The sequence below is a fragment of the Arachis ipaensis genome, chromosome B5, assembly GCF_059453495.1.
Source record: "Arachis ipaensis isolate K30076 ecotype BB chromosome B5, ASM5945349v1, whole genome shotgun sequence".
Taxonomy (NCBI): domain Eukaryota; kingdom Viridiplantae; phylum Streptophyta; class Magnoliopsida; order Fabales; family Fabaceae; genus Arachis; species Arachis ipaensis.
This window is the reverse complement of record NC_142440.1, coordinates 153,452,902-153,480,579: the sequence shown is the minus strand read 5'-3', so window position 1 is coordinate 153,480,579 and position 27,678 is coordinate 153,452,902. Positions and strand designations below refer to the sequence as shown.

At 31.6% G+C, this 27,678-nt stretch overlaps 5 protein-coding genes across 5 annotated transcripts; 2 read left to right on the top strand and 3 right to left on the bottom strand.

The window, feature by feature from the left end:
• On the top strand, positions 1-2,397 carry LOC107644569 (uncharacterized). The gene is made up of 4 exons (XM_016348457.3): positions 1-282; positions 474-543; positions 680-775; positions 2,104-2,397. Exons 1-4 carry the CDS (start codon positions 16-18, stop codon positions 2,178-2,180), a joined length of 510 nt encoding a protein of 169 aa, XP_016203943.2. The 5' UTR covers positions 1-15; the 3' UTR covers positions 2,181-2,397.
• A 2,406-nt stretch (positions 2,398-4,803) lies between these two features.
• Positions 4,804-7,775, top strand: LOC107644568 (actin-1). Its single transcript, XM_016348456.3, has 5 exons — positions 4,804-5,109; positions 5,817-5,892; positions 6,090-6,483; positions 6,723-7,336; positions 7,434-7,775. Exons 2-5 carry the CDS (start codon positions 5,833-5,835, stop codon positions 7,497-7,499), a joined length of 1,134 nt encoding a protein of 377 aa, XP_016203942.1. The 5' UTR covers positions 4,804-5,109; positions 5,817-5,832; the 3' UTR covers positions 7,500-7,775.
• Positions 7,776-14,640: 6,865 nt separating this feature from the next.
• On the bottom strand, positions 14,641-16,188 carry LOC107642169 (heavy metal-associated isoprenylated plant protein 21). Its single transcript, XM_016345474.3, has 3 exons — positions 16,068-16,188; positions 15,805-15,880; positions 14,641-14,992 (listed from the first exon to the last, which is right to left on the bottom strand). The coding sequence occupies exons 1-3, from the start codon at positions 16,137-16,139 to the stop codon at positions 14,697-14,699; spliced, it is 444 nt and encodes a 147-aa protein (XP_016200960.1). The 5' UTR covers positions 16,140-16,188; the 3' UTR covers positions 14,641-14,696.
• Positions 16,189-18,744: 2,556 nt separating this feature from the next.
• On the bottom strand, positions 18,745-21,258 carry LOC107644567 (eukaryotic translation initiation factor 5). The gene is made up of 2 exons (XM_016348455.3): positions 21,138-21,258; positions 18,745-20,589 (listed from the first exon to the last, which is right to left on the bottom strand). Exon 2 carries the CDS (start codon positions 20,260-20,262, stop codon positions 18,943-18,945), a length of 1,320 nt encoding a protein of 439 aa, XP_016203941.1. The 5' UTR covers positions 20,263-20,589; positions 21,138-21,258; the 3' UTR covers positions 18,745-18,942.
• A 1,750-nt stretch (positions 21,259-23,008) lies between these two features.
• PDE194 (formyltransferase) lies at positions 23,009-26,507 on the bottom strand. Its single transcript, XM_088486183.1, has 10 exons — positions 26,258-26,507; positions 26,046-26,180; positions 25,849-25,951; positions 25,159-25,229; positions 24,950-25,054; positions 24,476-24,509; positions 24,258-24,358; positions 24,050-24,109; positions 23,794-23,994; positions 23,009-23,329 (listed from the first exon to the last, which is right to left on the bottom strand). Exons 1-10 carry the CDS (start codon positions 26,414-26,416, stop codon positions 23,240-23,242), a joined length of 1,059 nt encoding a protein of 352 aa, XP_088342309.1. The 5' UTR covers positions 26,417-26,507; the 3' UTR covers positions 23,009-23,239.
• Between the last annotated feature and the right edge of the window lie 1,171 nt (positions 26,508-27,678).

The following is a 27,678-nucleotide window of genomic DNA, read 5'->3' as shown; positions in this document are numbered from 1 at the left end:
TCCAATAATAAATAAATGATAAAATTATTTATTATAATATTGGAAATAGTTAAATGGAGTGGAAAGATAGCTGAGCAGGGAATTAGGGTTTGGGCCGCGAAAGAGAAAGAATCCAAGAGGATGGCCAAGTTCAATGTGGTGCAGAAGCAGAGGAGAGCCTCGATCGCCGAGAGGAAGAGGAAGATTCACGGCGACCCTGTCACCGGAAAGCTCAAGGTCAAGGACCAACCCTCCTCCCTCTCCGGCAAGCGCAAGCGCAAGCTCTTCAAACAATGGCGCCGAGTATATACACTCTCTACTCTGTTCTCTCCCTCTCATCGGAATTTAGTTATTCTGAGTTCGTTAGTCAGTTATTCTGTTGTATAATTGTTAGTTAAGCAGTTACAAACTCTGTTTGTGGTTTTTTCTAATATCTGAAGTTGAGTAATCACTGTATTATTATTGATTTATGTGTTCATTGGAATTAACTTCAGGAGCAAAAGGTAGCCTTGGAGAAAGGCTTGGTGAGCATGGAAGATGTGCAAATGGCAGTTGCCGAAGCAGGTATCGATTTTTGGCTTCAAATTAATGTTTTTTTTTTCTTCTCGTTTTGGACGTGTATTTTTAACTGGATCATTGTTTTGGTAGCATAACTTTGGCTAGCATAGTAAATAAATGTTGTGTTTGATTTTCCTTCCAGCTGGGGAGGCCAAAGATACTATTAGTAAAACTTCAGGAAAATTTCACTTGAAGAAGAGTTTGAAACTTAAGCAACTGAAGAAGCACAAAGGCAAAGGTTAGCTTTCATGCTTATTGATTTTCGTATGTGAATGTTGCGAAAGTCCGAATGCAAATGGCACTAATATATAAAATTTAGTGCATAACATAGTGACAACATACAAGCTCCAAGTTCCATAAAACTCAAAGTGAACATTCTTAGGTTTTGATAGAGGCTGCAGTGTTGTATGCATACACCAAGCAAGAAACAATTAAAGTTTTATACTAACATGATTGATCTCAACTTGATCATTCCCATCTAGTTATCAATGAAAGGAATAACTACACGGCTCATGAACTCAAATTTCTAAACCTCAAGAATACTAGTCCCAACTTCAAAGGTCTTCTCAATGAATGTGTCGTGGTTTCGTCACACCTTTATAATGCTTCATACTTCCATGGTAGAGGACAAAGATATGCATGCACATGGACCAATTTCTTTTTTGGACCAAGATTGTTCATTTTTTTAGTATCTATCTCCCTTGAAATTGTTGATATAAGGTGCCCACAATAGGTGTATTGATGCATCCCCTTGATGCTTGATACAATGTAGGAATTATATGTATAGGAAGTAGTTGTACCTGAAGTTGTACCTTTACAAACAAATATAGCTGTTACCTAGTGATAAATACTTAATTCAACAGAGATCAATCCTTCTTAATCTTCTTGTACATGGTGTGAAAGGAGTTTGAAATCAAGGGTTAAAGTAAAATGGTGAAGCCCATATGCAATTCACTATTTGTTTGGATCTAACTCTCATTTTGCTGAATGTATTTTTTGTGGCAAAAAAAGCCTTATGGTACTTGGTGACTTCACAAGTTTCTTTTATGCCAATTTTACCGTCATTCCTTGATGGAGGATAGCTCCTCCTCTCATGAGTAAATTTCCCCTCCCTTGCAGCTGGTAGCTGACCCATGCTGGCTCATTCTAATGCATACCCTAGGCATACCTGATCATATGTGAGGTTGAAATAACAAAAAAATGCACCTGTTTTGAATTTTTGATAACTATGTACTTGTTACGCGTTTGAGTTGTGGTCGTGAATATCATGAATATTTTTCATCAATCACTTGCATAACTGCATAAACAAAGTGACGTGTTCTATCCTGATCACATGGTAGTATCTCGTTGCAAACTATGTAGAATAGTTGGTGATTACTTTGTTGGACTATGTTAAATTAAGTGTGCTGGGGTCTGGGAAGTTTGGCAATTTATGAGTAGTAGCGAATAGTAGTTCAGTTGTATTTAAACATTCTAGAAAAAATTGTCAAATTGTTGACCAAATTTGTCTTTTCATATTGTCTGCTTTGTGATGTTTAATTGATGTCTCTGGTGCCTTTCATGCAGGGAAGAACAAAAGAAAATCTAATGTGTCTGCTGCTGCTGCTGCTGCCGAGACTTCGGCTGATGCTATGGTGGAATAGACATGAAAAATATTTTATATTATTTTTTTTTCTTACTCTTGTTTTTTCTCTCTATCCTTTGTTTCCCCCTTTCATCTTTTTCTTTCCTTTTTTTTTTCCATGGTAGTTTAGTGCAAGAAGAGGCAAAGTTAGAATGATGTAAAATGTTTCAATCCTTGAATTTTGATATGGTCTATATATATTCATATATTTTCACTGGATTGACCTATGGAAATCAGAAGAGTCGATCTGTCTAAACCTATAAGAAAGAGTTATCAAATTTCATGGATTTCTTTTTCCTTCAAAATTTCTAGCTCGTACATTTTACTGCACCCTTGCTTAAATGTATATAAATGAATGAGAGAATGCCAAATTTAAATAATTTTTTTTTTGGTGACAGCCAAATTTAAATATTTGAACCATAATACTTGTAGCATACTAAAATTAAATCAATTAAATTCAATTCTTTTAATTAGTTATTGAAAATTAAATATTTCTAACCTTGCAATAATTCAATCGTGTCTACTTTATAGTTTATATTTTACATGGGAAAATATTAGAAATCAAATTTTTTAAGTCAATAATTAGCATATATATTTTTTATTTTTGACTCTATCTAATGATAATTTAAACTTTTAAATTTGGGGGGTCTTTGATTTGGGGATAGGATTTATATAATGTAGATGCCAGTTTTAATTGAATAAGGGCCCTTTAGAGTGAATTACGGGCCTTGAATATTTGTTGGGTTTGTCTCGCTTTCACATGAGAAAACCCAACATCAACACGTTGACCAAAAATTGCCATCATCAATACGTTGACCAAAAAATCCCGTCATCAATTTATTTTCCTGTATCACGTGAAAGTTGAAATCCAACACATATTTTTCGTACATAATACTCTTTTGGAGGACAAGAGTTCTTTGTGGAATGTTGATCTGTAGAAAAAAATGGAAATCATGTGCTTGAGGAAAACAAGGTAGTAGTTACATGAATGAAAATCTGGTGCAGAATATGCATTGGTGGACAAATATCTGTATTCTCAACACCCTTAACATTTCAGCTTTTTAAGCAATTGAAATAAAAATAAGAGAATATTTAGGTTTTTGGTTTTACTGTAATAAATGGTAAGGACCTTTTCTAAACATCAGATTTTGTGGCTAAAAACATCAAGTATTCACAACCACAAGGTGGTGCAAAACATTTACTCTGAAGAAAACGATTGTGAACATTGGCTTTAGTCAACTTCTATTGAGCAACGGACCATAGCAAGCTTAGATTTATGGTGATGTATTGACTTATGATTTTATCTCCCACTCATTTAAATGATGTAATTTTATCATGTGAGAGCATGTATAAACTTGGACCATTTTATTAATCACACTTTCCAGTGGCACATGCCAAAGTTTGGTTCACTTTTTAGTTTTAGAAGCTAAAACTTGAGAGCACTTTTGGAGTGTGGCATATCATAATCTCCAATAAAAATCATGGTTACTCACATTGTAATTGTACCTAAAGCCTGCCATTGTAAGATCAACTAGTCTCAAAACTCAAATGGGTCACATAATTTAGCTTCCTCTCTCTTTCAATCCTTGGCTGGCAACTCTTTAAATCTCACATTACAATGCCCTTTTGACAGAGTGGTATACAACTATTGTGGTTGCTCAATGTGGGGTCCTGTAGCTAACACATTTTTATTGTAAAGTTGCATGATATTAAATTTAAAGCTGAATCAATACACAAAAAAGCTAAGGTTTTTGCATATCCCAAAAGGCTAAAGTCACCATGTCTCTAGAATCTTTGGTGCTCCCCACTCCATAATTAGAGGAAACAATTCTACCAAAAAAAAACTTCAAAAAAATTATAAATTAAAATTACTGTCAAATAGTTAGTTAGTTCACTTGCTTAAATAAATATTCGGACTTTGAATCTCCTCATATATACAATAATTTATTAGTCATCAATAAACTCTTAAATAAAATTCAGACTCGTAATAGATTAATTTTTAACCTGTAAAATTAAAAAATACCAAAAAAAATTATATATATATATATATATATATATATATATATATATATATATATATTATTTTTGTTGCTAAAAAAAGAAAGATAGAATGTGGAGTTTTTAATTTTGATATTGAATTTATAGTAATATTTTTAATAATGTGTGAAATTTAATGTGTTTTTTTTCATATAGAGATCACAAATCTGATCTTCTAATTTGTAAAGTTTATTTTTTTTTAATTTTTAAAACACAAAATTTATTCCTCCGATTTGTAAAGTAACACAAAATCAAAGGTGTGAATTTTAATTTTGTAAAATTTTTAAAATACAAATTTGACTCCCAATTTGTAATTATTTTCGTATTAAATTAAAATACACCATTTTTTTTATAATCGAAAATAATAAAATATTAATTTCCATATTAAAAAAACAGCCTACAAGGTGAGATGCTTTCATATATCTTTTTTATGTCCTTTCTTTTTTGGACATTGGAGAGTAAGAATAGCTTGGGGATGGGTATCATTTTAGTGAAAGCGAGTTGCATTTGGATTTTGTAAAAAAGGAAAATAACAAAATTACTATCTGAAAACTGAAATTAACGTTATCCATTATTTAATATTGGAAGCACCGTTAATTTCTCTTCTCTTTTAGAATTGGAGCATATTAGTTAGGGAGCAAATGAAAACTAAATTATATTAAAAATAAGAATAAAAAAAATGAGGGAGAAAAGAGTTGTATTGTGTTGTTCCTCCGTTAATTTCTCAAAATTTCTCACTAAATTTAAATAAAGGGGAAAAAAATGACAAGATGAAATCCAACGGTCCAGATTCACTGTGAAGCTTGTTATATTCAATTGTGTTGTGTGTTTAGGCTCACTCAGAGACTCTCTCTTTCTCTCTCTCACGTTCGCTCTCTCGCTCTCTTCTCTTCCCTCCGCATTTCCAAAAGGTAATCATCGATCTCTCTGCTCTGAATCTGATTTCATGTCTCATCGTTTTGTCATTTCAATCCATCGGAAAAACCGTTGTCGTTTTCGTGAATCAGCATTCGGTGTTTTTATCTGTTCGTTTAGCATTTTTAGTGCAATGTGCGTGAATCTACGTTTTCAGATTTGGATTTGGATTGGTTAATTAGGTCATAGTTGTTTAGATTTGTTCTGGATGTGACTAGATCTGTCATGTTAGATTGCATTGCGTCATCTTTCTAGGTTGATTTGTAGCTCGAAATCGAGGATCGCATTCTCTGCGTTTGGAATAATGTGACTATGCATTAGAAGAACTGAATGAAAATTGAAATTGGACCTGATTTACATATTATTAATTATTTTGTGGATATTTTTTGAAATCAATATCTCGATAACTGTATCTGATTTGTCTTAATTCGGGAGTGAGTAATTGATGTCTTCTATGTTGATTTTGTTTCTTTTTTTGAAAAAAAAAAATGATTCAGTGAAATACGAAAGGGGAAATGTGTAATTGGATGATCGATCACTCATGCATTCTTATTATTTTAATTTAATTTAATTTATTCAAATGAAAAAGAAGGATAAATGCATTATTGGTTGATAGATCACTCATGCATTAGCTTTTCCCAGATGCTAACTTTGTTTGTAGAAATGGTGCATTTGTGTTGATGAATGTTGGTTATTTATGCAGCATATATCATTAAAAGATGGCAGAAGCCGAGGATATTCAACCTCTTGTTTGTGACAATGGAACTGGAATGGTTAAGGTACGATATAGATAAAATTGTGCGTTTGGATTAGCTTATTTTGTAATCAAAAGCTGATAGAATTTTTGAAATCCAAACAAGATGGATCTATTTTTCATAATGTTTTTCAAGTAGCTCTTTTTTGGGGGCATTAACATTGCTATGGTTAATCCGAGATAAGAATGAGAGAATGGATTTGCAAATGTATCTGTTTTCAGGCAGGGTTTGCTGGAGATGATGCCCCACGTGCTGTGTTTCCCAGTATTGTTGGTCGTCCCCGTCACACTGGTGTGATGGTTGGCATGGGCCAAAAAGATGCTTATGTTGGTGATGAAGCTCAATCCAAGAGAGGTATTTTGACTCTCAAGTATCCAATTGAGCACGGTATTGTTAGCAATTGGGATGATATGGAGAAGATTTGGCATCATACCTTCTACAACGAGCTTCGTGTGGCCCCCGAAGAGCATCCAGTTCTGTTGACTGAGGCTCCTCTTAACCCCAAGGCAAATCGTGAAAAGATGACCCAGATCATGTTTGAGACTTTTAATGCCCCTGCTATGTATGTTGCCATTCAGGCTGTTCTTTCACTGTATGCTAGTGGTCGTACAACTGGTAAGCAATTCTTGAAAATTGTTCGGTTATGATTTGGGTTGGGTTGTTGTATTTTGACTTTTGAGCATATTTGCAGAGCTGAGATTGTGACATGATATGACAACATGCACCTACCATGGGATAAACTTGGTCATAGAAAATTGTTTAAAACTATAAATTTCTTCCTCAACCAAGAGGTGCATCTCTATTGTGGATATATACATTGTTCCATAAATGATTTGTTTTCCTTCTTTTTGCAGGTATTGTGTTGGATTCTGGTGATGGTGTCAGCCACACAGTCCCCATCTATGAGGGTTATGCCCTCCCACATGCTATCCTTCGTCTAGATTTGGCCGGTCGTGACCTGACTGATTTCTTGATGAAGATTCTGACTGAGCGTGGTTACTCATTCACCACCTCAGCAGAGCGTGAAATTGTGAGAGATATGAAGGAAAAGCTGGCTTACATTGCCCTTGACTATGAGCAAGAGCTGGAGACAGCCAAGACCAGCTCTGCAGTGGAGAAGAGCTACGAGTTGCCTGATGGACAGGTCATCACCATTGGCGCTGAGCGTTTCAGGTGTCCAGAGGTCTTGTTCCAACCATCCATGGTGGGTATGGAAGCAGCGGGTATTCATGAGACAACATACAACTCCATCATGAAGTGTGATGTCGACATAAGGAAGGACTTGTATGGTAACATTGTCCTTTCTGGTGGTACAACCATGTTCCCTGGCATTGCTGACAGGATGAGCAAGGAAATCTCCGCATTAGCTCCCAGCAGCATGAAGATCAAGGTGGTAGCACCACCCGAGAGGAAATACAGTGTCTGGATCGGTGGTTCCATCTTGGCATCCCTCAGCACCTTCCAGCAGGTTTGTCCTGTTCTTTGGTTCTTCATTTTTCCCTTCGAGATATATGCCATTGATGTGTAGGATTGCTGAAAAGTGAAAATTTTCCTTTTGATTGCAGATGTGGATTGCAAAGGCTGAGTATGATGAATCTGGACCATCAATTGTTCATAGAAAGTGCTTCTAAGATGTTGAAGGAAGAGAGAGACTGCTGTCTTGTTCCTCAGGAAGAAGTGCCGCTTTGTAACCCTTTTTTATATTCTAGCTTTTGTTATCCGTTCATGTTATTCTCTGGAGTGGATTTGGAGAAGGCGAGGAGTTGATTTTCAAAATGGTCCAATTCTTTTTAAGTACTGTTATATATTTGATAAGTTCTTTTTTGACATTCATTATGCGTATGAGGTTAGCTGAGACTATCCAGTATCCAATGAACTAAAGCTTGCGTGCCCTCTTAATGCTTAAATTATATCCTCCTCCTTTTTGAGTTTCGTATTTTTCTCTCTTGGCAAGCAAAGGCGCTTGGCTAATGGCAAATGGCTATTAGGGCTAAGTTTGATATCATTTCTTCTGTGATCAATGCACAAATTAAGAAAGTTCAAAATGGAAACAAAGATTTGAATTATACAATGACTTCTTGAAATGCTTGCCGTATATGTTTATACCTAGTTTCCAAGGGAAGTAAATCTGGCAAATAATTTGAATTAAACTATCCCTACCCAAAAATAAAAATAGATTAAAGTATATAGATATTAACTCAGATAACATACAGAGAAATATGAGCTGATTTAATGACCAGAAGAAGTGGCAAACTGTTTCAATTTTGATTTGCTTAAAACAGCCTCCATGCACATTTATTATTTAAATGACAAGTTACTATGAAAACATAGATGTTGAAATAAAATTTGAGAGGTTGATTACCCATTTACTGCCATATACAATATACTCAATAGTTTCCTTTAAGAGCTTGAGGGGGAAGCCTATGCAAGAAAGGATCATCCAATTTTTTTGGGCTAGTCATACCAACTAACCATTATCCTTATTTGCTACGCCAAGTCTTTATTACACGATTGCTTCACGTAGCACATTATGAACACCAACAGAAGCAAATATGAGTAACTGAGACTACACTCCTACTCAGTTGCTACTTACTAGTGGAGTAAGGTTGAATACCAAATAATACAAAGAGAAAGAAAAAGGAGATTGACAAAGATCTATGCCCTCCAATTTTCAAGCACTTCTCAAGTTTCTGGAAGGATACAACACATTAAAGGGCCTTAAAAAAACACATTACTGTGTCATTCATAATGAAGCCAGAGAACCTGCGTGATAGAATTCTGTTAAGTAGATTCTCTAGCTTCATTAATTCAAAAGGAAGGAAAAAGAAATTAGAACAACACCAGTAAAAAAAAAAAAAAAGAATAAAGCTATGTATATCCAAATAAAACAATTATGTATGATTTTATTTTTTATATTAAAAAATTTAGATAAATTTAACGCCGATCATCCTACCAGAATTAGAATATACTTTTTTTTATGTACTTACTAATCATCTATCAAAATGATTTGTATGACAAGGTGAGAATCAAATTTATCTCCTTATGAGATTCAAATCTATTCCTTACCAAGCTTTTCAAATTTTTTTTGGGTGGATACTATGTATCACATATTTTAAACTTGATTGATCAGTACTCCAATACACATGGGCTCTTTTAGGTTTCAAACTTTATTGCCATTAATGTAAATATTTTTAGAAAAAAGAATAGGTAACATCAAATGAGTAGTTCCTAAAATGTTAATATGAATAGATAAAGATAGGTGAGCATGGAATAGCATGTGCAACCATGGAAATGCCCCCATTAAAACAAGTGTTGGGGACCGCATGCATAATGGTGATGCTCTCAATCTCATAACACCCATTTTCCATTTATTTTTCAAATTCGTTGATTAGTTGCATAGGATTGCTACATTGAAGAATCTTATATACTAATGACTACTACTTATAATGGATTATATTCACTTATTCTGTATTCAGAGAAGACAAATTGTTTTGGGAAAATTAGGAAATCAAATTCTTGTTCACATGGATGAAGCATTCTGGGAAAATAGTGGATTTGGGCTGTTTGGGTTGCTTATTTGCCCACAAGTTTTGTTTTTTCAAAATGCAAAAAACTTTTTTTTTGTTTCTTATGAAGCCCGTTTAATGCTATTGGTATTTTGAATTATTATTATTATGATCCAATAGGGTAGCTCTTTAATTGCCAGGCCCAATTAATTTCTGCTTGGGAAAAATCTAGAGTGGTTGCAAGGTAACATTTAATTTTGAGACACTTGCATAAAATGGTTTAACGAATTTTAGATGGGATACTTTTGTTAAGTTAATTAAAAAAATAATATGTGAAGCATCGTTTTTGAAATGGTCAAATTTAAATTAAAAGGTAAAAATTCAAGTGCAGTCGACTTCAGGTGAAGTTGATAGTTGAGAGCCATTAGATGAAAATTTAATCAAATCAGTCAAATCATCTAATGGCCCTCAGTTATCAACTTCACGTGAAGTTGACTGCACTTGAGTTTCCACCAAATTAAAATGTCACATTTTCATCTACCTTAATTTATAGGCTTTAGAAAAAGTTTAGGTGACTACTAAGTACTAACACATTACTGTATTTGCCATGTTAATTGTTCAATGATCTAAATAATGACATTAATACGTAATCTATTAATATCTTATTCGTGGTGTAATATAAAGGACGGAGCTACTTAATAATTTTGATACGTGTTAATTAAGTATTTAACTTTTCATGTGTATCTAGTTTTTTCCCCTTATTTTCATGGATTCTCAGTTTTTTAAGTAAGTTCTTTTTTTTATAACAAATTATTACGGGCCAAAGTTGGCACTAGGTATCGTTCGTGGGGACCTATAGTAACTTTTAATGTTTAATCAATTATTCAGATTGCAAATGGAAACAAACCGAAAGTGATGACTAAATTGAAATAAATTCTTTGGTTAAAAAGGACACTGTATGCCCCACCTTTATACACAACATGTTTATGGTTCAATAATTCACAGCCGAATTCTGATGGTATATTTTATTATTGTGTTTAATTTGAAGTTTTTCCTTTGATATATTCTCAGTTTTCACCATGTATTGTAAAAGAAAATAAAACATACCATAAAGTTTTTGTTGGTTTAAATTGTTTAAAATTTATTTTCTTTTAGTAGTTAAATTAAATCTTCTAAACTGAAAAAAGGAGTATATTCTAAATTTAGACACTTTCCATACACACATAGTTGAAAGTATTACATATGATTTATCTTTTCTTTTTTCTTTTGGGCGGTGAATTTCATAAATAAACACATCTTGTTAATAATTCAGAAAGAATATAGAGTTGACAATGTAGCTATAACATTAAAAAATTAATAAGGATCTTAAAAGATGAATAGTGAAATCTAAGTTGTATAGTTTAAAACTTTACGAAAAATTCAAATGTACCGAAAAACACCGGTGTTCCAGTTATTTTAACCGTTGATTTCAATTAATATATATTATATATATTTTTTATAATTCAGATCAACGATTAAAACAACTAGAACACCGGTATTTTCAGTACACTTAAAACTCTTCCAAAACTTTAAATTGTTACCTTTGTATCAAGGGTCTTAAAAAAAAAAACCACTTTAACTCCTTTATAGGAGAAGCTTCTTTTTTTACAATAATGGTAATGATAAGCCTTTAATTTGGTCCATTTTAAACCCTAAGGGGCGCTGATCCTTATCATAGTGATTCATATATCCCAACCTTTTGGCATTTGTTATATCAATAAAGCAAGCATGCGTCCTATCTTTATAATTATGCAATAATGCAACACCTGTATATGAAATTATATTTAATTCATGTTTACTCTTAATAAAAAGTTGTTACATAAATATCTAGTTAAATATTGTTATATAATAAATGTATTTAATTTAATTATCTATTATCTTCAAAGTTTTATACACCATTAATGTACAAATTATTTATTGTGTTATGTCATTAAAAATATAATTATTTCAATTTTAATATTCATCGTATGAATAATTATTAAAATGTAATTTTAATTAGATGATTATATAAAATATTTTATACATAATATATCAAAATTAGGATTTTTCTTACACTTGAGTAAATAATAACTAATTAAGTTTTATCAAATATATATTTAGTAAAAAGGTATAGTAACCAATTAACTGGAAATTATAATTATTAGGTATATATAGCGGCGCGTTAGTTGATTATTGACTGTGCAAAGAATATATAAAAAGGTAGAGGATAATATAGTTGTTTATTTCAAAAAGATATGAAATGATTATTTATACACCAGATTCAAAATACACAAAGCCTCTTATTAACAAAATAAATAAATAATTAATAAAAGTGATATCAAATTTTGTAGCTAGGGATGTGTGTGATGTTGGCTGATGATAGCTACGTCATTCCAATATCAAATAAAGCCTAAATTTATGGAAGCTTGTTCTAAAATTATCTTCAACTTGCATTGTTTGGAGAACTAATTGGCGGGGCCTCTGAATAATTAGTTTTATTGGTGGAGCTATTTAATTTGGGAAATGGTTCTTAGATATTCATTTTTTTTTTTTACATTTTGCCAAAAATTAAAATTCATTTTTAAACCAATTTATTGTGCCAATCAAGTCCTTGTAATTAGCTTAAACACTTTTAGGTCATGTATGAAACAAACCACAATAATATTCATTACCGAAACCAATGATTAATCTTCTCTCAATACCTATATATACATATCTTTCTTTCTTAATGTTCTATTTAATTTATTGTAATTAAAAAAGTATAGGTAAACAACTCTTAATCAATTAAATTTAAATAAATGTAATTAATAATTATTAATTTTGTATTTTAAAAAAAATAAAATTTAAATAATTACTAATTAATAATAATTAGTTAATATAAAGTATAATTTAAAAATATTTGTTTACTTGTTATTGGCTAAATTCTTGTTAGTTACTTAGCAAATTGATTGTAATTTAACTTTTCCTTATGATATTATATATAAATTAAATAGAAAAGCTAAGTTAGCAACTTAATTATGTACAATAATTGTCCATTGCATGTCACATGAAGCGATTTATTTGTACTGGTCTTTACATGCATAATAATAGACTTCTATATATAGGTTATTGTGATATGATTTATGAAATTACAAACAAAATTATACGGATCTCCTACATAGATCTCTGAAAAGCCTCTTCATAGGGTTACTTATAAGAGAGATTGATATTCTGAAAGACACAGACAAATAGAGCAATTATGATTTATGAAGAATAATATTTTACTACTTTGTTACTTTTTTGTTGGTTCTTCTTATTGGCTCCAATAAATTAAACTATGAATATAGGACAAGTTGCTGTTTTTATTCTTATTTGTCAATTATGTCTTTTTACACAATTAATATCTAGCTACCGATACATGTGACTAGGGTTTCTCATAGTGAATGTAAATTATGTATTATATTATTTTATGATAAATTATTATTTTAGTTTCTAATATTTAAGTTAAGTTTTAATTTTGTCATTAATTTTTTAAAATTTTATATTTTTATTTTAAATGTTTTATTTTATACTATTTTAGTTTATTGGTAAAAATAATTTTTTTTCTTTTGAAAAATACAATTTCTTCCAAATGAGAGTGACAGAAGAATAAAAAAGATAATAACAAAGGAAGAAGTTAACTGTGATAAAAAGATAAAAATAAAATGAAATAAAATATTTGAAAAACAAAATAAAAGATAAGATATTCTAAATGTTTGAGAAAAAAAATTAAAACTTAATCTAAACTAAATTAGTAGTACCTATACTTTATTTTGGCTGATTTTTTTTGTTATGGAAGCTGTGAATGTGTTGTGCGTAATTATGGATGTTAGAGGTGATAGACTAATTTGTGGGACAACTTTTACTCAGATTTGGTGTTAAGAAATCGGACCTTTCGATTTCATTGTTGAAAATTTTTTGTAAGCAAATCGGAGGGTCCGTTTTGCATGGAGAGAATATCTAAAATTTACGTGAAACTTATCGGACCCTCCGAGTTCTGCATGAATGAAATTTTTTTTATTTTTTCTCGATAACTCGCATGGTCCGTGTTGTAGTAAACAAGTCGGACTGTGCGATAAGCCTCACCCCACTCGCACTGTTCGATTTCTTACCTGCTAACACCACATGTAGGTAAAGCACACCTGATTCCCATAACGGAGTCCTACCCCATTCTAACCTCCATAATAAAATTAAAAAGTGCTTTATTTCTATATGATGATCATAAATAAATAACAATGCTATCTCATCAGCGTTTTATATATTAACTACACAAGCACAATTATTGACCATGTATATACAGCTAGCTAGCATGGAACATCAAAGTTTTTGTTTCTCTCTTAAAAGTGAAACCATGGTTGAAACTTGACACTAACTAGTCACATTCAATGACATTAACACATTCATGGACTCTTCTCGATACATGCATCATACACCATTTGAAATTGACACAACAAAGTAGCATAAACTAAAAATCAACTTGATTTCAAACTTTGAATGTTGTGGTCTGAAGAGTTCACATATACAACAACATTATTTAGGGTTCCTCATGCATACTGTTGGTATTCTAATTGGAGATGCAACAATAAGTTTTAGGCGTTCTTATATTTATTTATATGGCATGTTTAGCCCTTAACAATGATTTGTTTTTCCCCTCCTTTACTATGGTTATAAATTTATATCAGGTCCCTATAGTTTTATCAAATTTTTAATTAAATTTTTATTTATTTTTTAATTAAATTTCTATACTACTAGAATTAAATGAATATTTGTTTGTAAATTGAAAGTATTTATAACTAAAAATCTATTAGATTTTTAACCGTATGTATTTTAAGAAAAATATTATGTTAATTTTAATATTTTTAACATGAAAATGACCTAATTACAAAATTAAAAGCAATATAAAGACCTAATAAAAAATATAAAAATTTAATAAAATTATAGAAACTAACAGAATAATAATTAAATCTTTAATTCTTTTATATCATTCGGTGTAAAAATATTTTTTACTCATAACCAATTATCAGTAGAAGTAATTAATTTTTAAATTTATTATTTAAAAAATAAATCGCGTAATTCTTGTTGAGAATGATTTTACCACGGTCAATAAATTAAAATTAAATTTTTCTTTAATTTCAAAAAAAATATCTCTTTTTGTAAACATTATATGCTATGAGGGCAGTTTAAGCAGTGTTGTTGCACAGTAACAGCATACAAATGAAGATGAAATCAGTGTAATAATTTTGTCTTACAACAATATTATTAATAATAATTAGATATATATGAGGATTACATGATAGAGCATGCATGGACATTTTCATCGCTGAAAAAGTCAGCAACTTTGTCTTGAGGATCATGAGAAGAAGGAAAAGCTTGATCAACATTGCGGACATAGCCAGAGGGAGCCCTTTTGGAATAAGCACCGGTGGCATAAGGATAAGAGACAAGGTGCTGCTCCACATATGGCCAGAACTTTGCTCTTACTTTTCCGGTGCTCCGAACTCTCTTTAACACCTTGTTTGGATCTACATATCCACTCACTACCACATGGCTTTCTTCTCTGTTCACTTCCACTGATTTTACTCCTGCCATGTATCCACACAATTAATAACTAATTATGCATAAAAACATCATTATTTGCTAATCTATACAAGTCTATTATGGGTAGTTTAACATGCTACACCTTTTTTTTAAATATCTATCATAAAATTATTTATTCTAAAAATTTTAATTTATAAAAAAAATTGGTAGAAACTCCGGTGAAATCGACTTCACGTAAAGTTGATACTTGAGAGCCATTAGATGATTTGATTGATTTGACTAAATTTTCATTCAACGGCTCTCAGGTATAACTTCACATAAAGTCGACTTCACCTGAATTTTCACCAAAAAAAATATATCAATAAATAGTTAGGTATTTCGGTTAAATTGATAATTTTGATGGTATTCATATATTTATTATTTTTTATTTTTTTTATAATTTTAGTAAGTGTTTAAAAATTTAAATAAAATTAATATTAATTTAAAAATATTAGGATATAATATTAATTTTTGGTGTCACGAAAAAATTAAAAAACAATATTAAAATTTTGATGCAGAAAATGAAAGAGAAAAAAAAAATCCATCGTATAACATGTTAGGTTAATGTCATTATAATAAATATATTAACATGTAGTTTTATTAACCAAGTTATAGAACTATATAAAAAGTAATTAATCATCTCAAAAACAATCATGTTATTTTTAACTTTAACCTGTTATATATTGATTAGTGAAAAGAAAATTAAAAAAGTTGAATATTTGGTGATATCAGAAGTATAACACAATAAATGCTCCTGCAACTGCATGGCTTCTTGTCATGCAATGCAAACAAGTTTGAAGAGAACATAGAATGGAACCTTTCATTGAAGTAACTGCATTTCTGACTCTTCTTTCACAACCATCACAGTCCATTTTCACTTTGATCTCAACTGTCTGAAACATATAAAACATACAATAGTTATATATTATAAGGAAAAAAATCATCACAACTCATCATGTTTTAGGGAAAAAAATTAACAAAAAAAGAAGTGAAGGAAATTAAGAAGAAAATGCAAAGTTAAATGGAAATTAAAGATTTTTATTTATTGGGTGTATTATTTGATGAGTTTTGGTAGCATACCTGCATTGCTTTGTGCTTGGACCTAGTGGTGGTTACAGTGCAAAAGTTAGAGAGGTAATCAAGTGCACCCATTTTTCTTTCTTTTCAATTCCTTCCACAAATGAAAAAGCAAAGCAATAATAATAAGGAAGGGGGAGAGTGGTATGTTTATATTTATAGGAGGCAAAAAGGGGTTTCATGAATGCTAAAAAATTAAAGCAGTGTCAATTATAATAAAATTATATTATTGTAAACCCTGAATTATTGATGGGACATATATGTCCCTATGCGCATATTCTAAGGTATGTGTTTCCAGATAATATAATATATAATATATAATGAATTATGAGACTCTTGGCCCTATCTTTATATCATATATTCATTCATTTTTTTTAATATGTAGAAATTAAATCTGTATTTCAAAATTTTTTTAAAAGTGATTTTGTGTTGTCTTTCATTATTTTTGTTCAATGAGAGCGTCTTTAATTTCTTCTCTATAATAATTCAACAGGTATACATATTAAACCTATATAGTCTCTTTTTTATATGGAAAACTCTAGGGCCAACAGTTTTGTTGAATTTTGGCCAACATATGACCAGCAAAGAAAGATGAGTCATTGGATGAAATCTCACACCATTAGATCATTATTGATGGTTATTTGATGACTACCAATCACAAAAGTTACTGGCCCCTAGCATTACTCTTTTTATATATTATAATATGGGTAATGCTAGGTAGACAAAAAAAAAACAAGCAGAACTTTCTTTATTTAGCATTCATTAATTATCGTGACAATTAATGAAAGCTAAATAAGGACAGTTATAACTGTTTTTGGCTAATATTTTTTTTTTTGTTACCAAACATTTTCCTTATAATATTTAGGTGAATCCAATTAAATGGAGCATATATTCAATGAGCATTTAAAAAAGTGTTTAAAATTTAATTAAAAAGTACTAGTAATTGTTTCAAATCTTTAGTGCTTGTATGTATATCAACTCTATCTCATTTCTCATCATTTATGTTACATAATAAGATCATTATGTAATACTCGCCGCTAATAATCAACCGTACCATTCCACTACAAATTACAAAATTAGTTTTTATAGTATGCTAGAATTGAATTCTTTTATTTTCTCTATCGATGTTTTTATTATATTAATTTTTTAAGCTATAACATAAATAAAGATAAGTAGATTAATTGGCAAATGTAATTAAAGTTGAATTATTGAAGTGATAATAATTAACCAAGATTTCACATAATTAATCAAAAAACGGTTCGTTAATTTAACTAAATTATTTCGCATATATTCATATCTCAATTATTGTTTTTATATGAAAATATTTTCATACGAATAATAATTGCTTTAATCTTTTACAGATATTTCCATTTTATTTTCCTTCATTATTATATGTTTGCAAAACCTCTTTTAAAAAGCAACCTAGTATGAATGTAAATTATTCTACATGGCCGAAATTGAGAACTATATTCAATGCTATCTATTATGAAATTTTGAGATATGATTTAAAATTCTATCAAGAAAGAAGAAATTAAACACCAGAGCGGCGTAACGGCAAAAAACCACAAATAGTTGTTGATGGAGTGGATATGGATATGAATATAATTAATGTAATAACTTTAATTTCCACAATAAGGATAAATATTGATATTGATTATTGTTATTGATCCATCACCGTCCCACCTTCAATGAAAATAGTAGAATATATAATTGTGACCCTATTTATTATGTTTTGTTACTTTCCTTTGAGCACTTAAATAATATGCTAGTCCATGATCACACATATCTTGGTTGACTTGTTTGGTGTTTGATTTTTTCTTCTTTGGCATTTGGGCAGGTGGATGATTTTCATGGAATTAATATCTTTGCACAAATTAATATTGCTTGTCTATAATACAAATGGACTTAGAGATGCCTTTCTAATAAAGAAAATTAAAAGCTATTTATTGATGGTTAGTTATACATAATATCATACAAAAATGAACGAAGAATGGGGAAAAAAGATAAATGAATCAATTGCCTAAACCGGAAGAACGTAATTTGAAGTAGTTTCTGGCTCCCCAACCCATTCCAAAAAGATGTGCAAGAAATGTTGATTAACCTGCATTTCTTGTACTTCAGAAACATTAGAGGCAATTAAAAGTTTTTGCCATGCTGGGCCTAGTTGGGCTACTTTCATCTTCCATATTGTTTTCTATCTATATCTACAGCAACTCAGCAAGACCATAAAAAAAGGGAATACCCTGAGCAAGGAGAGAGAGTAGGATTCGGTTTTCTGTTTGGTTACTATTTTGTATATATCTCTTTTGTATATTTTTTATAATTTAAAAGATAATTTTTTTTATTTTTTATTTTACTCTTTATTAATAACTTTTAATACTTTATATATATAACATTCCTGTTAAAAATACTGGGGAGCACTATCAATTGCATCGACCACCAACGAACGAGGAAGGAAAACAATGCTGCTTTCTTTTTTATATTTTTTGGAGTTAATAATGCTGATTTGTTGTGTGCTGGAAAATCACATCTCCGTTTCTAACCTAAACTATACACTAGTTTCTTTCTTATCAGAGTTTTTAAGTCTTCAACTCTTCAAGGTTTGCTAAAAGTGAGTTATAGGATTCTCTTTTGCAAGTACACGTAGAGATAAAAACATTAAGCAAACGCATACATAAGGTGATAAGCAACCAAAATATAGAATAACATTAAGATAGAAGAATATCCAGTATTGGCTCACAATGACTATTTAAATGATCAAATCCACAAAGACAAGCACACATATACCACGACACAATAGAACACACTGCAACTAGACCCTTTATTTGAAATCAATGACATAAGCAATGAAACAGGAACACAATGCAATTAAAGCATGTCAATCTTCCTCTGACTCTGATTCCGCACTTTGAAGCCAATCAATGAAAGGTTTGGCATTCTTCCATATCTTAGAGTCCTTGTTAATGCCCTTCGTCCCAACTTGATACCACTGCAATACGTTCTCTTCCTCCAGTACATCAGCATCATACAGAGCCTTCAAAATAAGGGCAACTTCCTTCAGAGCACTGGAAGTAGACTTCATACAGAAAGCCTCAATTGCACCAAGCAACAGTAACTGTGATCCTTCCTCCATAGAGACTGCAGCGGCAAGGTAACTCTTCTTCTTGATCACTTCTTTTCCAAATCCTTTCTCGATGCCCTCAAATAAGGCCTCAAATAGAGCATTTGTCTTGTCTTGAGCAGATGCAGGAAGTGCTGCCAGATGAGACTGCAAATCCTTTGCCCCAACACCTTTATTCAGCATTGCCTTCAGTTCAACAAGTGTACTGTAGTTAGTTGAGTCACCATTTTGAGAACCATTGCTTGCCTTGGTTGCTGTTTTTCCATTCTTCTCCGGCTCATTTGTGGAGAGCATGACCATATCAGCTGTTACAGCACTTAGCTGTTCTTGAATGCGTTGGCGAGCAGCCTCTAGTGATGTATCTGTTTGCCATTGGATGTCATCATCATCTTCCTGAGAAGCATCTTCTTTCTCATCCACTTGACTGTGAGTAGGAGATATATGGTCATCGTCGGAGGCACTAGCTTTCTTCTTAGTGGATGGCTTTGTAGAGCCATCCTTCACAGTAGATGAGCCTTTCTTCTTAACCTCCTTTTTTATTTTCTTCTGCTCCTCATCAGCCATCTCACCTTCCTTCAATCTCTCCTTCTCAGCTCTTCTCATGGCCTTCTTGTCTTTGGATCCTTTCTTTGTTTCCGGAGGGTTCTTCAGAATAAACGTAGTCAGCTTGTCCCTCATATCCACATCCGACACAAAACCACAGGCAGCACATTTCAGCTGGATCATTTGGCTCTTGGTAATCAATATCTCCGTTTCGGGGTTTCCACAACCATAACATTGAACAAATTTCTTGATGAAGTTCTCAAGAAGGCCAGCAAGTTTTGCAGTGTCGTGCGCCCCATTAACATGAGAAGTACCAGATTTCTCATCAAACTTTGACTGGGCTCCAAGTTCACACCCAAAGTACTTGGTTGTGTAAGAGGCTGGCCTTGCCAATGCCTTGGCAATGTCAACCATATTGACAATATTTGTCTTGATGCCATTCCCTCTACCCTCGATTTTTGTAATCATTTTGGGCATCTTATACCTATAGAAGGCATCATCACTGTTTGCAGCACCAATGTTCTGTAAGGCCATGATGAAAAGTTGAAAAGATGGATAAACAAACAATTAGGTTGCAAAAGTTGGAATTCCAAGTATGATGACCAGTGGCTTGTTATCAGAGGGATCTTTGTGCAATCAGAGAAAGCTGCCAACAACGTACTTCCTGTTGTTGCCAGTGCAGCTCGCAATGCATACAGCTTGATCTTGTTGACAATGAGGGCTTATTCTTTTTTCTCGAAGAAGAAAAACGTTCTCCTAGCAATTCAATTGCTCCCAAATGGGTAATGGCCCGTTCAAACATGAAAGAGTTCAACGTGACACCTTCCACCTTGGAAACTGCTATCGCAGAATGCAGGAGTCCTATGCCAACATTAACAAGGCCAATATGCATAATGTCAATAATTAATACCTAAAGTATGTTGCTATCTCAACTCAATTTCCACTTTGCATAGCTCCAAACTATGGTTAACTTTTTCTCAACAGAACGGTTTGGTGCTAAGCAAAACGAAAGCCAAACATTCTATCAAACAGATAAGCCACAATAGATACTAATTATTAATATTAATTATTAACACAACTGCAAAGCAATTAACAAAAGAAACAAGCAATCATTATAATCTATACATGTTTTCATCGAATTAAAAAAAAAAAAACTAAACTAACTAGATAACATACAGATCGTTGAAATAGATAAATCGAGAAACATAAGACATGCTAAGAAGATTATTATTCTGAACCGAAACTGATCGCATCAAAGTCAATAACGTAAAGAGATGAATATTAATGATGATTATTGATGAATAATGACGGACTATGTGACTTCAATTAGATCTAGGCATAGGAAATAGAACGAAGAAAAACAGCGATGGAATTGAATGAAAAAGAGAGAGAAAGGGAACTAGGGTTACCTGCAAGGCTGAGGGGAGATCGAAGAGAGAGAGAGAGAGAGAAGAGAGAAGGGTTCAGAGAACAACGAAGAGAAGTTGCTGCCCCTCAAATCAATAAACAAAGAATGAATGTAACACACGCCTACGTCTCCTTTTTATAGGTCTCTCCGAGTTAACAACTTGATCTTTTTTCATCTTTATTTTTTTTAAAATCTTATAAAATCTTTATCATATCTATAAAAATCTTATCTTTAATATTGTGTAATTTAAAATTATCTTTAATATTTTTTTTTATCAAAAATAGGAAAATTCAAATCTACAATTTCTTAGATAGTTAGATGAATATGAAGAGATTATGTCATTTGAGTTATAACTCATTGACAAAATTATCTCTAATATGATCATATATGATCAAGTATTTGTATAATTTTTTACATAAAAATACATACAAATTACAATTATCGCGATTTAGTTAGGGGGTTTCAGGGTTTCACTTTAAATAACAATTAACAATTCAATTAGGATTGGATTTTTTCTATATGAAATTTAATGTCATAACAGCCCTAACAACTTAACTATGATAGTTACCCCCCACTTTATATTAGCTAAAATTAGTTACAATGCTTAAGGTCCAGTTTGGGTAAATAACTTAAATAAGTTCTTTTGGAAAAAGAGCTTAAAGCATAATGACTTTTATTAATAGTAGCTTATAAATAAGTTATTTTGTGTTTGGATTTTTAGTTATAAAAGTACTTATTTTGAAGTTATAGTGTTTGGATAAATAACTCAAAAAATAATTTTTTTTTTACAAAAGAGGATGAATATTAAAATAACGATGATAACAAATATTTTCCAATATTGAATGTTGATTTTACCTAATCTAATCACTAATATTGTGCATGATATGGTAGGTGAAAATAAAAAATAACTATAAAATGTGTCAATGTATATTTTGTTGCTGTTTTTTATTTTACTCCTATTAGAACTCCCTTCTCCTTTATTGAGGTCAAGAACTTGCTATAATTAACTATGAAAATAATAGCAAGCTATAAACTCACATGTGAAAAAAATAAAATTAAAACTAAAATTTCATACCACAGTTAAATACAAATTTAATAATAAAAAATAGAGTGATAAAATGGTAAAAAAATACTTAGAAGGAATATATGCAGTAGGTTGTTCTTCAGATGCAATATTGTCTGAAAATGAAAATGGTGGTAGAGGATCAATACTTTCATCAGATGAATCATTACGTGAAAATGATGGTGAGGTTTGGAACATTGCATGAGAATGATGGTGGAATGATGGTGGAAGGCCAATGCTTCTAGCAGACCTTGAGTGAAAATGGTGGTGAAGAGTCAATATTTTTCAGAGTAGATTTTTTTTGTTTTGAAATTAATTTAAAAAAAAAAAAAAGTGGTAGAATGACTTATCAAAAAGCCGAGAAGTCATATATTTCTACTTCTTCAAAAAGCTGTAAATTAACTTTTCGAGAAGTTAAAAGCTTTTTTTAAAATGGTGCCAAACACGTAAATTATGACTTTTCATAATCCAAAAGTAAAAAAAAGTAGCTTCTGCTACTTCCCAAACGGGCTCTAAAAGTTGAAGCTAAGTAGTTGAATTGATTAAGCAACTACTGACAATTAATCCATACTTTCGTATTTAATACCTTATTATGTCATTTAGTTTAAGGTTTTAACAAATCAAAAAAGCAAGATAAAACATCAACGGAAAGTTAAAAAAGTTTATGACTAATTGATTGTACTTATAAATATTTATGGCAATGAAGTTTCTTGCTTTGTTGGATAACTACATTAACTAACTCAAATTTATTAAATTTTGAGGGAACTTAACATCTAAGTTAATATAAAATAAAATAAAATAAAAACTCATAAAGTGACCATCATCATGGTATAAAGGGTGAGGGTGTATACTTTAAATTACAGACACAAAAAAAATTTATGCCAAGTTGAGAAGCTCACTTCCTAAAGAGAATCACAGATGTTGAAAGTTTCTTATACATAATAAATCATACAAAAAATGGACAAAGAAGAAAAAATAATTTGACTAAAAGAAAATGAATCAATTTTCCTAAACAACTTTGTGTGTGACAAAACCATGTCTCATAATTTCTTTAGCTTCTGGCCCCTCAGTCCATTCCAAAAAGCAGCTGCAGTTACTACCTTTTTTCCTGGAAGTTGAAGTTCCAACACCTGAAGGGTACAACATCACTGAATTCAGAATGAAGATGTTGAATTTGAGGGTATAATTGATTGCAGACACAAAGATATGCTAAATTTGTGTGAAAAAGTGCATTTTCATATTATAAAACAGCAGTATTTCCTCAATGCTTGTTAATCATGAAATGAAGAAAAGAACATTACAGTATCTTCAGAAGTTTCAATATATAAATACAGAATTACTAAATTAGAGAGATTCTGTGTTGAGACATTACCATTACAACCAACACTAATTGTTATTGTAAAGTGTATATTGTTTTTATTAGTCTTAAGATGCAACATAGTGCAATATGACTGAAATTTCATCAAATAGCAACTTTTTTATCAGCGCTCATGAATGAACTATACTAAATATTGCATTGCGATTTTCCTATTAAAGAAGATATAAAGTAAACCAGCTTCGGCTAAGAAACTTCAATCATGATTGCGAGACATACCTCAAGGTTGGTGCCCTTTCCACATGGAAACACCAATGCCCCCTCGACAAATGCAATGTCATCTGCTTCATTGGACGGTACGCTTTCGTGACTGCGAACTCGGGTGGTTATAATTTTCATATCCAAAGTTTTCTGTTCACCATTTTTCTCCACTACTTGAACTTTCGCTCTTGTTCCCGGCCATCCTGAAAACGCACGAACCTAAAATTGTTTTATGTCACAACTGCAACAGTTCAATTAAGATCATGAAGTTTACCTTATTATGTAGAACCGATGCTTCTTGATCAAAGACTAGCCACGACTCATCTTGGCTTATCTGCATAAAGTAGCAAAACCAGAATAAGAGGGATATCTTATATGCAACATCAAAATAAAGCCGATGAATCCTATATTATCTGATATAATATCGATGGGACAACTCATATCTATTTCGGACCAAGTAACAGAAGCAGGACTAACACTACCTTTGGAGCCAGTGTAGCCTTGGAATGATCTTGAGGTTGTGCATTAACACTTGCTGATCCATCAAATATAGAAGGAAGTTCCCTAATCAGAAGTTCGGAACCTGTTTCATCAAATGAAGATATGAATTCATTCGGTAACCAAAACTTGCAAATGTCTGAATAAGAATAATTACTACAGCATAGGAAAAATGATCAGTGGAATGCAAAGCATAACTTGCCTTTATAAAAGAGGAGCTCAAGCAAATTGGGTGCCTACATAGATATCTAAAGATTTGTCAAAAGCAAGGAGAAAAAAAGCAGTAGCTGCCTTGTACCACAATGACTGGACAAAAACAATACAGCTACAAATAGGAACAACATGAAAATATTACAGTGTACTTTTTGTATATATGTTTGTGTATTTCTGTCAATATAAACTTAGCAAATTTCATCAGTAGAAAATGTGAAGGCCTAAATAAAACTTACTATATGTTCTGATTTAATATGGTAAAAGAGCAAATAACCAATACCATGAACATAATATGCACCAGCATCCAGTATTTCTCACTGAAACCAACTGCTAAAGCTCTCAAAACAACTAGGCCTAAAGATATTAAATATAAGGGCATTAATCTTTTCCATAGATAAAGTAATAAGCTCATGGCATCACATTGACAACTTTTGTAGCACAAAGAGAAGCCAGAAAATCATACCTTTATTTGATCATCAACTTCAACGGTTTCGCTAGCAATAATAGGTCCAGCATCCAGTTCACGGACAGTGAATGCTAATGATACTCCAGTTTCTTTAACACCATCCTAGTACAAAGACAACACGTAGAACCAAAAACAGATTTTGTGAAATAAAGGAAGTAATTGCATTCGGAACTTGAGGATTGAACAAAATTGACACAAAGAAAAACCTGTAATGCTCTTTGAACAGGTGCAGCACCACGATACAGTGGCAACAGGCTAGGATGAATATTGACAGTTCCTGAGATATTTGCAAGTGTAATTCAGAAACACTTATATTTATCAGACCTCAAATCCATTCAATGTCAGCTATAAATTGTTCAAGTAACTTTATTTTGGACGTTTCCCAATTAAAATGTACAGAGAGGTTCATGATCTACAAATTACTGGTAAATTGGTATCACAAACATCAAGTCTTATAACTTAACAAAGCCTTTTCCGGGGTCGGCTACATGGATCAAAGACATCATTGCATCGTGTCCATGCATTGGGATACAACGAAATTTTACATTGGCTATCACAGGCCTAACAACCCTAGCACCGTACATAGATCCAAAGACGTTATTCTGTCATGTCCATGCATTGGAATGCGACATAGTTTTACGTTAGCTGTCGCAACTCGCAAGCTTAACAATCCTACTCATTCATCAGGGCTTGGGACCGGCCTATGTAAACATAGACTGGGTAGAATCAAGTCTTATACACCAAAAAAAAGTGCCAGGAATCCTAATAATTTAACAATTAAACGCAAATTGAAATGGCCCATGGAGCTAATAACTCATACTCATAATCAGACACAAAATAAAGTCAATGACACCATGGCAGCAGCAAATAAATTAAAATAAAAGAAAAAAACAAACCCAATGCCGGAATATCTAGAAACTTGGTAGGCAAAATGTTCCCATACGCGGCGGTAACACATAACTCCGGCTGTAAAGCTTTCAAATTCGACAAGAAAGCATCCTGTATTAAAGTAATAAACAATGCCTAATTATTTTGGAAAAAAAAACGGAGCAATACAATACACAGTTAGTTAGAGAGTTAGTTAGTTAGTTACCTCTCCGGCTCGTTCAGGAGTGAAGATGAGATCGGAAGAGAAGCCTCTATCAAGAGCATAACTGGCCAATGGAGAGGGCATCAGTTTCTTACCCCTATCCCTTCTAGCAGCTGGCTGAGTAACAATAGCTGCAACCTGAACAACAATAACTATTACTACCGATGAAATAGTAATAGAATATGGAAGAATGAAGAAGATTTGGGGAGGAGGACCTGGAATGAAGAATGAGGGGAAGAAGAAGCATTGAGGAGGGCATCGAGGACAATAGCTGAGACCTGAGGTGCTCCCAAGAGAACGAGGGGCTTCTTGTTGGAAGAAAATGAGAGAGAGGGTGTAGTAGTGCTCTGTAGGCAGCATAATCGTCGAAACATTGTGTTTGTGAGTGAGAATGAGGTGGGGGTGCAAAAGCCACAAGGCTCAAGGCTAATCCATCTCGGGTGTTCAAGCGAGTACAAAAAGATATTGTACTGCCCTCCTGGGCCTTGCTGTGCATCCTAATTCAACTAAATTTTTAAAGTAGTTCTTACAAATTTTTTATTTTTATCATTTTAATTTTTTAAATTCAAAATATATGGTACGAATTTGAGATTTAGTTTTGGATTCTATGTTAGTCTCTAAATTCTTTTTAGTACTGAATCAGCAAACGAAGTGCTGAATTGACTCTAATTTTTCACATTGGACCATAACTAAACGAACAAAACAAAAATAAAATCATCCTGCTACTATCAATAATATTTCTACTTCTGCTAACTCTTGTTTATGACTGTATTTAATGGAAGTGTCTTTGTGAATATGTCTAATAAAAATATCTTTTTTATAGCGATGTCTAATGAAAGTGTCTTTATAGATGTATTTTTTGAATGTGTCTCTTTGTATATGTATTTAAAAAATAATAATTAATTATTATTGACAATAAATTAATAGATAGTATATTGGTACCCTATATTTTTTCAAAATAAAAAGACAAACAAAAATTTATATGATGTGCAAATCATTTCATCTCTTTTTATTTTCCAAAACTATCTTGTTTTTGTCTTGTTTAAGCACCAAAACAAAACGATATTATTTAACTCTGTATTTGATGTGATAAGTTAGAATTAACTTGTATTTCATTAGTTGATTCAACGTAAAAAAGACTTCATGGACTAATATAATATCAAAATTGAATTTCAAAAACCTGTATAATAAATTTTGAATTTAAAGACTAAAATAATAAAAAATGTGAATCAAAGAGACTACTGTAAAAATTTAGTTAAGCTAATTTATTCAATTTTATTTTTAAGAGTACATGATATGAAAGACCAAAGAAAAGGAAATGGTATATGTTTGATATTTCATAATATGATATTCTAAAAAAATTACTCTCGTGTGAGCATAACTAAATTTAAAATTTTGATAAAATCTGATCCATTAATGCTGAGAATAAAGATGATCGTATGACTTGAGATAAATTACTTGAAATTTAAGTAGACTCTAAATGTATGTAATTCACATATAGTTAAATAATTGATTATTGTATAACAAATAATTTAGATTGACATATATTTTTTTAATAGATTATTTATAATATAAGCTTCTAATATACCGTTTGTTTTTCTTTTAAATTAATCAACAAAAAGTTATTCAATGGTAT

Coding starts and splice junctions, on each gene's coding strand:
- LOC107644569 (XM_016348457.3), top strand. CDS start 16: ATGATAAAATTATTTATTATAATATTGGAAATAGTTAAATGGAGTGGA. Junction 283..473: donor TCTTCAAACAATGGCGCCGA/GTATATACACTC, acceptor AATTAACTTCAG/GAGCAAAAGGTAGCCTTGGA. Junction 776..2,103: donor GAAGAAGCACAAAGGCAAAG/GTTAGCTTTCAT, acceptor CCTTTCATGCAG/GGAAGAACAAAAGAAAATCT.
- PDE194 (XM_088486183.1), bottom strand. CDS start 26,416: ATGTTTCGACGATTATGCTGCCTACAGAGCACTACTACACCCTCTCTC. Junction 25,055..25,158: donor CTGTTCAAAGAGCATTACAG/GTTTTTCTTTGT, acceptor TCTTTGTACTAG/GATGGTGTTAAAGAAACTGG. Junction 24,110..24,257: donor AGGCTACACTGGCTCCAAAG/GTAGTGTTAGTC, acceptor TACTTTATGCAG/ATAAGCCAAGATGAGTCGTG.
- LOC107644567 (XM_016348455.3), bottom strand. CDS start 20,262: ATGGCCTTACAGAACATTGGTGCTGCAAACAGTGATGATGCCTTCTAT.
- LOC107642169 (XM_016345474.3), bottom strand. CDS start 16,139: ATGGGTGCACTTGATTACCTCTCTAACTTTTGCACTGTAACCACCACT. Junction 15,881..16,067: donor CCAAGCACAAAGCAATGCAG/GTATGCTACCAA, acceptor TATATGTTTCAG/ACAGTTGAGATCAAAGTGAA. Junction 14,993..15,804: donor TGCAGTTACTTCAATGAAAG/GTTCCATTCTAT, acceptor GATACATGGCAG/GAGTAAAATCAGTGGAAGTG.
- LOC107644568 (XM_016348456.3), top strand. CDS start 5,833: ATGGCAGAAGCCGAGGATATTCAACCTCTTGTTTGTGACAATGGAACT. Junction 6,484..6,722: donor TGCTAGTGGTCGTACAACTG/GTAAGCAATTCT, acceptor TTCTTTTTGCAG/GTATTGTGTTGGATTCTGGT. Junction 7,337..7,433: donor CCCTCAGCACCTTCCAGCAG/GTTTGTCCTGTT, acceptor TTTTGATTGCAG/ATGTGGATTGCAAAGGCTGA.